At 52.9% G+C, this 10248-nt stretch overlaps 1 protein-coding gene across 1 annotated transcript in view; it reads left to right on the forward strand.

The window, feature by feature from the left end:
• Positions 1–10248, forward strand: part of CFAP74 (cilia and flagella associated protein 74) — a 90807-nt gene that overhangs the window by 9244 nt on the left and 71315 nt on the right. The window contains exons 2-6 of the mRNA XM_011987251.1: positions 4314–4399; positions 6241–6325; positions 6509–6652; positions 8111–8209; positions 9465–9569. Of these exons, the coding sequence (XP_011842641.1) occupies positions 4333–4399; positions 6241–6325; positions 6509–6652; positions 8111–8209; positions 9465–9569 (500 nt within the window). The 5' untranslated portion in view covers positions 4314–4332. The remainder of the gene's footprint in view (positions 1–4313; positions 4400–6240; positions 6326–6508; positions 6653–8110; positions 8210–9464; positions 9570–10248) is intronic.

The following is a 10248-nucleotide window of genomic DNA, read 5'->3' on the forward strand; positions in this document are numbered from 1 at the left end:
AGACTGAGTCTCATTCTGTTGCCCAGGCTGGAGTGCAGTGGCATGATTTCAGCTCACTGCAACCTCTACCTCCCGGGTTCAAATGATTCTCCTGCCTCAGCCTCCTAAGTAGCTGGGGTTACAGGGACACGCCATCACGCCTGGCTAATTTTTGTATTTTCAGTAGAGATGGGGTTTCACTATGTTGGCCAGGCTGGTCTCAAACCTTAAGTGATCCACCCGCCTCGGCTTCCCAAAGTGCTAGGATTATAGGTGTGAGCCAGCTCACCTGGTTTGTTCTTCAACATTTTTACGAGAATTAAAGTACAGTCCTATCCAGCATTTCTGATGGTTTTCAGTGTGATGACGGCACACTGGCCAGCCACGTTACCATGGTGGAACTTCCGCGCTTTCCTGGGTCTCTCGGTTCCCGATCCCACTGCTCCCACCGGAGGAGCACCTGAAGCTACCCATTCCTGAGCCTTTCACAGCTGTGTGGCAACGTCGGGTTTGTTCTCAGCTTCCCCTGCAGAGCGTCAGCCAGCGCCTCTGTCTGCAGGGACAGCCACCCTCATCCCTCCACCTCCCGCTTCTCTTTGCTCCTGTTTCTCCCACTGGCCCTTGCCCTGGTAGATTCATGTACTGAAAACAGTACATCTACCCCCTGTTGTTAGTGAGGACTCAGGAGAGATCAGAGGTGACTGCCTGTTGGAAGTGCTGTCTTTAACGGATGCTCAGTGTATGTGGTTTCGTGTGATCATCTGAAATGGAACTGTGTGTGCGCAAGGACACCTTCTATAAGACTGTCACCCACTGGGTGTCCAGCAAAATGAGGTCACGGAGGCCACAGGGAATTCATGAGCACCGAGCTGAATAGGTTTGGCCATTTTCTAAATATCTTCTGAAAACCCTGCCATTCAAAGACTAGCAAGTTAATCAGTTCCTTCAAGGGGAAAAATATTGTTGGAATTTTACAAGATGCCTTGAAATTCTGCCTCTCAGGACTTTAAAATGCAATTATTTCTTTGTAAGTTTAAAAAATTGCTGGCATTGATATATTAATAATTCATCCAAGAAACATTGCTAGGCACTGAAATATTTTTAGTGAATTATTCTGAAGCAATTGCTAAGTTAAGCAATGAAAAACAGCCCTCTACAATTTTACAGTTTTAGCATCTCATACATAATGTCAACATTTATGTACATTTCACCTGGAATTACTCATTTCAATGTGAAATAGTAATGCTAATTCCCAATGTAAAATGTCTGTCTCTATGATAGATATGTTGACTTGTAAGCCTTTTTTTTTTTTTTTTTTTTTTTTTTTTAACAACTTTAGAGTCAGGATCTTGCTCTGTCACCCAGGCTGGGCTGCAGTGGCACAATCACGGCTCATTGCAGCCTTGACCTCCTGGGCTCAAGTGATCCTCCCACCGCAGCGTACTGAATAGGTGGAACCACAGATACGCACCACCACGCCTGGCTACATTTTTTTACTTTTTTTTTTTTTTGAGACGGAGTCTGTCTCTGTCGCCCAGGCTGCTAAGATGCAGTGATGTGATCTCAGCTCACTGCAAGCTCCGCCTCCTGAGTTCACACCATTCTCCTGCCTCAACCTCCCCAGTAGTTGGAACCACAGGCGCCCGCCACCACACCGGGCTAATTTTTTGTATTTTTAATAGAGACGGGGTTTCACCATGTTAGCTAGGATGGTCTCAATCTCCTGACCTTGTGATCCACCCGCCTTGGCCTTCCGAAGTGCTGGGATTACAGGTGTGAGCCGCCGCCCCTGGGCACTTTTTTTTTTTTCTAGAGATGTAGGTCTTACTGTGTTTCCCAGGCTGATCTCAAACTCCTGGCTTCAAGAGAGCCTCCCAGCGCAGGCTCCCATGTTGCTGGGATTACAGGCATGAGCCACTGTGCCCCGCTGATTTGTAAGCATTTGACATTAGCTCTTTTGTATATTAATCATGGTACACGCATGATGTGATTAATAGGTGTTAAAACCAATCACATATTTAAGGTATAATAGAAAATAGACACTGTCTGGGCGCAATGGCTCATGCCTCTAATTCCAACACTTGAGAAGGCCAAGGCAGGTGGATCACTGGATCCCAAAAGTTTGAGACCAGCCTGGGCAACACGGCGAAACCCTGTCTCTACAGAAAATACAAAAATCAGCTGGGTGTGCTGGTGCGTGCCTGTAGTCCCAGCTCCTTGGGAGGTTGAAGCAGGAGGATCGGTTGAGCCCAGGAGTTCGAGGCTGCAGTGAGCTGTGATGGCACTACTGCACTCCAGCCTGGGCAACAGAGTCAAACCGTCTCAAAAAACTAAAATAAAGTTAGACATTAAATTTGATTCTCACCAGAAAAAATAAGTAAAGAGTTTGTGATTTTGTGATTTAAACATTGTTTCTTTTTTTCTGAGACAGTTAGAATGCAGTGGCACGATCTCAGCTCACTGCAGCCTCCACCTCCTGGGTTCAAGCAATTCTCCTGCCTCAGCCTCCCATGTAGCTGGGACTACAGGTGCCCGCCACCATACCTGGCTAGTTTTTGTATTTTTAGTAGATACGGGGTTTTACCATGTTGGCCAGGCTGGTCTCAAACTCCTGACCTCAAGGGATCCACCCACCTCAGCCTCCCAAAGTGCTGGGATTATAGACAGGAGCCTCTGCGCCCGGCCTGTTTCTTGAGTGAAATTATTTAGTTCCAACATATGGACACAGAAGATTCGGTACCAAGAGTTCCACACGAGCAAGCTCCTAACATCCCCAAAGTGATAACCAAAGTGTAATGATAATTTTGAAATTATTTAAGAATTGGTTTCGGTGCCAGATGTAGTGGCTCAAGCTTGTAATCCCAGCACTTTGGGATTGAGGTGGGCGAATTGTGGCTGAGACCAGGAGTTCAAGACTAGCCTGGGCAACAAAGAGAGACCCCCCCCCCCCAATCTCTACTACGAATTTAAAAATTACCTGGGCATGGTGGTATATGCATGTAGTCTTAGCTACTTGTGAAGCTGAGGCAGGAAGATTGCTCGAGCCCAGAAGTTTGAGGCTGCAGTGAACTATGATTGAGTCGCTGCACTACAGCCTGGGCAACAGAGTGAGACCCTGTCACAAAAGAAACAAGAAACTGCCCAACAGTATTTCCCAGTATCCCTTTACACTCCCACCAGCAACACAGGTGATGCCAGCCCCTCCACAGCCTTGCCAGTGCTTACTGTTGGCGTTCTGATCTCAGGCATTTTTTTTTTTGAGACGGAGTCTCGTTCTGTCGCCCAGGCTGGAGTGCAGTGGCGCGATCTCGGCTCACTGCAAGTTCTGCCTCCCAGGTTCACGCCATTCTCCTGCCTCAGCCTCCCGAGTAGCTGGGACCCCAGGCGCCCACCACCACGGCTGGCTAATTTTTTCTATTTTTTAGTAGAGACGGGGGTTTCACCGTGTTAGCCAGGATGGTCTCAATCTCCTGACCTTGTGATCCGCCCGCCTCGGCCTCCCAAAGTGCTGGGATTACAGGCGTGAGCCACTGCGCCCGGCCGATCTCAGGCGTTCTAATCAGTACGTAGTAGTATCTCATTATGGCTTGATTCGTATTTCCCTAAAGATGCTGATGTCACACGGAGTTTCACATGCATATTGGCCATTTGTATATCTCTTTTCTTATGGCTATTCCAAATCTTTTGACTTTTTTTTTTTTTCCTTGAGACAGATTCTTGCTCTTGTCCCCAGGCTGGAGTGCAGTGGCGCGATCTCAGCTCACTGCAACCTCTGCCTCCTGGGTTCAAGCGATTCTCCTGCCTCAGCCTCCCGAGTAGCTGGGATTGTAGGCACCTGCCACCACACCAGGCTAATTTTGTATTTAATTATTTTAATTTTGTATTTGCTGGTGGGAGTGTAAAGGGATACTATGGAATACTGTTGGGCAGTTTCTTTTTTCTTTTGTGACGGGGTCTTACTCTGTTGCCCAGGCTGGAGTGCAGTGGTGCAATCACAGCTCACCGTGGCCTCAGCATGTTGGCCGGGCTGGTCTGGAACTCCTGACCTCAGGTGATCCACCTGCCTCGGCCTCCCGAAGTGCTGGGATTACAGGCATGAGCCACCATGCCTGGCCTCTTTTGACTTTTTAAACTGGAGTTTGGACTTTATGTGGTTGATAGGAGCTCTTCGTGTGTTCCAGATGTAAGACCTGTGTCAGAAATGTGTGTGCTGCAAACATTTTTTCCTAATCTGTGGTTTATTTTCTTAATGTCTTCTTTAAGAGAAAGTGTTAATTCATCGTTTTTTTAATCTACGATTTTATTGATCTATATTTTGTGGTCATCTTTTGTAGCTGATTTCTGTCTCCCAGCATGGAGGATGACGGCAGCCTGCTCTCCGAGGACGGGCTTTTGGACAATGCCCCCCTTTTGGAAGATGGTAATAAAGCTTCTGTCACAGTAGCACAAGTTTCACCAACAAGAAAGACAAACGATATGCTTCGTAGTCACCCTTTAATTCCGTTTATTTGTGTGAGAGGGTATCTTTTACACTCACATTTTTCTCTCAAAGAGGGAGCTTATATTATTGTCTTTATTTGAAAGAAAGATAAATTGTGGCTGAGATGTTGAAGGCAGCAGACCGTAGTTTTCTAGTTTCCAACATCAGTATTGAGAAATCTGATGCCATTTTTATCCCAGTCCTTTGAATGTGACCTATTTTTGTTTTCTTTTCCTGGAAGCTTTTTTTAAAAAATCTCTGATGATCTGAAATTTTTCTGAGACGTGCGTTGATTTGGTTCTAGTTCTGGGCACAGGCAGGCCATCGCAATCTGCAAATGCATTTCCTTCCCACTCCCACCCCACTCCCCACCTCGTTTTGGGTTCTGTAGTGTGCTGAGTCAGCTGCCTGTCCCCTGGCGCTGGGTGGCCTTCTCCCCCCTGCCCTTCACCACCGTCTCCTTCTCCTGCCCCACTTGCAACTGTGGCTTTCTGCCTTTTCCGTCATTTTGACTGAGATTTAATGAAGGGAAGAAAAGCTGTGTTCCATTTGCCATGTTTTGCTAGAAGTCCACTGTAATCTTCCGAGAGAGTGACCTTCAGCCTCTTTTGTCTGCGAACCGCTTTACGTTCTTAAAAATTATTGAAGAGCCAGAGAGCATTTGTTTATGTTGCCTGTATCTTTCAGTACTTACTGTATCAAAAATTAAAGCCGAAACCATTTTAATACTTAGCCACTTAAAATAGCAATAACAAACCTATGGTGGTAACGTAAGAGTCCGGTTTAACAGAAGACAGCTGGCGTCTGAGAGCTGTCTGTTGTGACGTCACCTGTCACACGCAGCCTCTGGAAAACGCCACTGTCCTCTCATGCGAAGACAGTGAGGAGACAAATGTCGTGCGAGTGTGATCATGAAGACAGTTTTCACCTCGCAGGCCCTGAAAGACACTCAGGGACTCTCAGGGTTCCCTGGATTTTGCTTTGAGAACCATCAAGTTAGAGCTTGTCAAGATTTATCCTAAAACTGGCCAGGTGTGGTGGCCCACACCTGTCATCCCAGCACTTGGGGAGGCTGGGGTCAGGAGTTCAAGACCAGACTGGCCATGACGGGGAAAGCCTCTCTCTACTAAAATATAAAAGTTAGCCGGGTGTGGTGGGACACTCCTGTAGCCTCAGCTACTCGGGAGGCTGAGGTGGGAGGATCCCGTGAACCTGGGAGGCGAAGGCTTCGGAGAGCCAAGATCGCACCACCGCACTCCAGCCTGGGCGACAGAGACTCCGTGTCAGGTTCACAACTACGCCGAATGTCATGTTGAGGTCCAAAGGGAGTGGGTAGATGAGCGGAGGGAACCCTCGGGGGGCCGTAGGCAGGTGAAAAAGGATTTTATTCAGCAGCAGCTCTCACCAGTGGCTTTCTCTCACGCTGTCCGCCCTGTCCTGGCTGCTTAGTCCGGTGGCTCCCACACACACAGCTGCACGGCCGGCTCTCCCTTGACTTCAGGGTCAGCAACTTAACTCTTTCTCTGGGCACGAGCCAAGCGGTGCTGAGCCCGGGCTCCCTTACATCGGTCTGCAAAATGGACGTCCCTGACTCTCTCTCTCGGGGCGCCAGTGCCGCAATCCCACTGCGTCACCCAGGCTGTTTACCTCCGCCTGTGCCTGCTTGTCTGGTTCCTTACACTCTGTCCCAAAAAGAGAACAAGATTTATCCTAAAACTTCAGACACAAATGTTTGATCTACTTTTTTTTTTTTTTTTTTAACCTCTTGCCTTGATTTCTAGAAAGAGATGAATTAGAGGATCCGGAGTTTGACATCGGATGTCCTCTGCAGGAAGCTGAGGATGACATGGACCCAGGACACAGCAGGTAACTCAGAGGGTGGGGGGTGAAGGGAGCAGGGCGGCTGCCTCCTCCCTCCCACAGGCTGTAGCTCCCGCAGCTCCCTCCTGAAGCAGATCCGTCAGGCACCTACCCCGGCAGGCCACACCGAGGAATGAGTCCTGAGCCTGCGGCCAGGGTGGTGGTAGCTGGTGTCCTTTTCATTCTAAGCTCAGTGAAAGAACTAGATACTGATGCTGATAAATTGAAGAAGAAAACAGCTGAGGACAGAATGCAGGCGTTTCACCTGCGACAGAACCTGAGCGCCCTGGATAAGATGCATGAGGAGCAGGAGCTTTTCATTGAGAAGATGAGGTGAGCTGGGGCTGAGGCCACTGCACCTCCGCCTCTTGCCGCGCCCCGGGCCGTGACGCGGGTGCAGCAGGGGTGGTCCTGTGCCTGTCATCACCCTGAGGGCCTGCAAGGGAGGGTCCCACAGGGTCTCCATGGAGGAGCAGTTCTGCAAGCCCCACTCAAGAGCTGGTGCCCAGCACTCCCAGCCCCCTTCTCACAGAAAAGGCGGTAACAAGCGGTCCCGCCGCCCCCGACGCCAACCGGAGCTGCCAACTGTCAACCTTTCACTGTAGCTTCTTTCTCTGTGTTTGTGTGTGTGTGCATTTTATATCTACGGGTTTTTTTGCTAAATTATTTTAAAGCAAATTACAGACGTGATACTTCATTCCTAAATATTTCAGTGTCTCCTAAAAAATAAAAGCATTCAGCTGAGAGTGGTGGCGCACGCCTGTGGTCCCAGTTACTTGGGAGGCTGAGGCCAGAGGATCGCTTGAGCCCAGGAGGTCAAGGCTGCAGCAAGCCTGGGCGACAGGGAAAGACCCTGTCTCTAAAAATAAAAAAACTAAAAGATAAATGTTCTTCTGCATAACTTGGTCACCTAACCTGGGTACTTCGCCCAGGGAAACTACAGTTTCCCTCCTCGGCTCCTGCAGCGCCTGTGTGTCTTCCAAGTGACCTTCATGGCCGGCGCGGTGGCTCAGCCTGGAATCCCAGCACTTCGGGAGGCCGAGGCGGGTGGATCACCTGAGGTCAGGAGTTTGAGACCAGCCTGGCAAACATGGTGAAACCCCATCTCTACTAAAAATACAAAAATTAGCCGGGCGTGGTGGCGCATGCCTGTAATCCCAGCTACTTGGGACGCTGAGACAAGAGTATCACTTGAACCTGGGAGGCAGAGGTTGTAGTGAGCCGAGATCCCGCCACTGCACTCAGCCTGGGTGACAAGCAAGGCTCTGTCTCGGGGGGGGGAAAAAAAAAGTGACCTCCAGAGCTCATGCTCTGGGCTTTGCTCCACTGTATGTACCTGAGGCCAGAGTTGCCCCCAGGAGCTACCATGTGAACCGGATTCCGACCCAGTCCATGCCCCGCTGGTGATCTGGGCCTGCCTGGCCCACGCTCTGGAAGATGGTGGAGGAGCTCCAGCTCGTCCCCTCCCGTGGGCCCCAGACCTCCCACCACGTGCCCTTCACAGGCAGGAGCACGCTTGTTTATGCAGACTCAGGTTCCCTCCCGCTCCTGCACTGTCCTCGGCCCCAAGAGCATGTCACCTTCGGGTGGGAGCCACACAGTTGCCCCTGGGCAGAGTTTTCCAAAAATGGACGACAGGACCCTGCTTGTGTGACTGGAAGGTGTTAGAGAGACCCCTGACCTGGGCGAGGGGGGCTCTGGGGGTCTGACTCTGCCTCACCTGGCCCCACTGCCACTTTGGAGGCTGGAGTTTCAGGGAACCATCATCTGACCCTTGCTTCCCTGTTCCAGAGGGGAGCTGCGCGCCTGTCGGCAGAGGCAGGACCTGATCAGCAAGCAGCAGGAGGCTGTGGCAGCCGAGATCGCCACAGAGGGAGAGGCGGGCAACATGTAGGTGGCCCTCGACAGAGGGCAGGGAATTGGGCATGAGGTCAGAGCAGAGGCTCATTCGTTCACCCACAATGGGGCGTGAAGCACCTGCTGCGTTCAGGCCAGTGAGAAGCCCCAGTGTGAGGCCACAACACACACACAGAAGCACGTGAGGTCGGCAAAGCTGGGGCCTGGAGGGCGCCAGGGCTGGATCTCTGGGAGGCAGGACTGTGTGGATCAGCAGTTGGGGGAAGGCCCCTCGGGCCACTCTTGCCTGGGGCAGAGTGGCGGGGCAGCTGAGGGCGGGGTGAGAGGTGAGAGGCCCACATGGGTCCCACACTGCCAGGTGGGAGGGCCCGTGGACGCTGGAAACGCCAACACTCACCGACAGGCACTCCCAGAGCTGGCTCCACGGCTGCCGCTCCAGCCTCGCCTCACCCTCCGGGGACCGGGTGCCTGCAGGGCCTGCCGAGGTCAGCCCAGCCCTGGGAAGGCCCCAGCAGGTGCCCGTCCTGGAGGTGCTGGTGCAGCCGTGGGGAGCAGAGGGCCAGCAGCCAGGGGCAAGGGAACCAGCAGGTCCTCCCGGCCCTGGAGGGTGAGGGGCTTCTGGTCACTGTGGGCTGAGGGGGCCTGAGGGTCAAGGAGCAGACGGAGCTGCCCAGGTCTCTGCGGGGTTTTGACCTGCCTCATTCCTGGACCGTGGCACCCAGGATCTAGGGGTGACCACTGTACCTGGCCAGCTGCTCAAAGCCCACCCCTTGCATCCACACAGCCGGGACCTCCGGCCAGCATCACGCTGTGCCGCTCTCGTGGGCAACTGCCCACTGCCGGGGAAGTGGTCTCCAGGAGCGCGGCTGGGCTGGTGCTGGATGTGCACTGTGTGGATGATGCCCAGGAGGGGAGCAGGAGGGAGGGAGGGGACTCAGGGCGCCCCAACACCAGGGCCTGGGGCTTGTCACATGTGCTGGGTCCTTCCCAGGCCAGAGGCCTGGACGTCTGCTGCCCCCAGGGGCTTCATGCAGAGGCGACTGAGGGTCCAGGGCAGGCTCCCCAAGCCCTCACTCCTCCTGGGGCTGTGCCATGTGGGCACTGCCTGCCTAGCAGAAAGTGGGCATGTGGAGAGCCTGCCACCAGCCCCACACTCCACCAGCTAGGTAGCCCAGCACCAAGATTTCCCTCCTGAGGGAGAGGAGGCCAGGGGGTGCCAGGTGAACCTGGGTGGCCCCTGGGTGACTGAGGCCTGACACACGCCCGGCCTGTGCCTTCGCCCCTGCAGGGCCACTGTGGGCCGTCTCCAGGCCGTGTCCAGACGCCTGTTTATGGAGCTGGAGAACGAGAGAGACCTGCAGTCGAGGACTGAGGCCGTGCTGAAGGAGAGCGAGTGAGTCAGTGTGGACTGGCAGCGGGGCCTTCCCACCTGGGGGTGGAGAGCAAGATCTGGGGGGTTGCACCTGACCGGGAAACTGCCGGGAAGTGGAAAGGGGACTCGGCGAATGCAGTGCAGTGGTTGGAAGGATCAGTCTTCACGTCGCCTTTTTCCGTTTCTCTGGGTTTGTTTATGTTCCTAGGAACTCCAATATCAGGTTATTTTTCCTCTTTCCTCGTTTCTCATGCTTTGCGCTTCCACAGAACAGCGAGCTGGGTTTTCAGAACCCAGGAGAGAGACGCTGCCTCGTCCTAAATGCTTTCCTGTGGAGCTGGGTTGGATGCGTCGAGTTGCCTCTGGCAAGTTTGGCAAGAAGGGGTTTGGGAAGGTGCACGAATTGCTCAGAGCGACTGAAGGGACACTGAGCTGGCCTCAAGTAGGACTCCCGAACCACATGGCCCCCAGCCCCGGGAGCTGCAGCCAGGTCCATGGCGTCCACAGCACTGACCCTGCACGTGCCCAGGATGACCTAAGCTTTCCAGCCTGCGCAGGGCAGGGGGCACAGAGAGGGCTGAGCGCGGGCCTCAGGCCACCCCGCCCACAGGAGTGCTCATGCCACCGGCCCTTGTGCGACCTAACATCTCGGCCCCACCCCAGTGAAGACACCACTGGGCTTTGACCCAGTCTCTGACCC

Source organism: Mandrillus leucophaeus, unplaced genomic scaffold (genome assembly GCF_000951045.1).
Source record: "Mandrillus leucophaeus isolate KB7577 unplaced genomic scaffold, Mleu.le_1.0 Scaffold305, whole genome shotgun sequence".
In the NCBI taxonomy this organism is placed as follows: Eukaryota; Metazoa; Chordata; class Mammalia; order Primates; family Cercopithecidae; genus Mandrillus; species Mandrillus leucophaeus.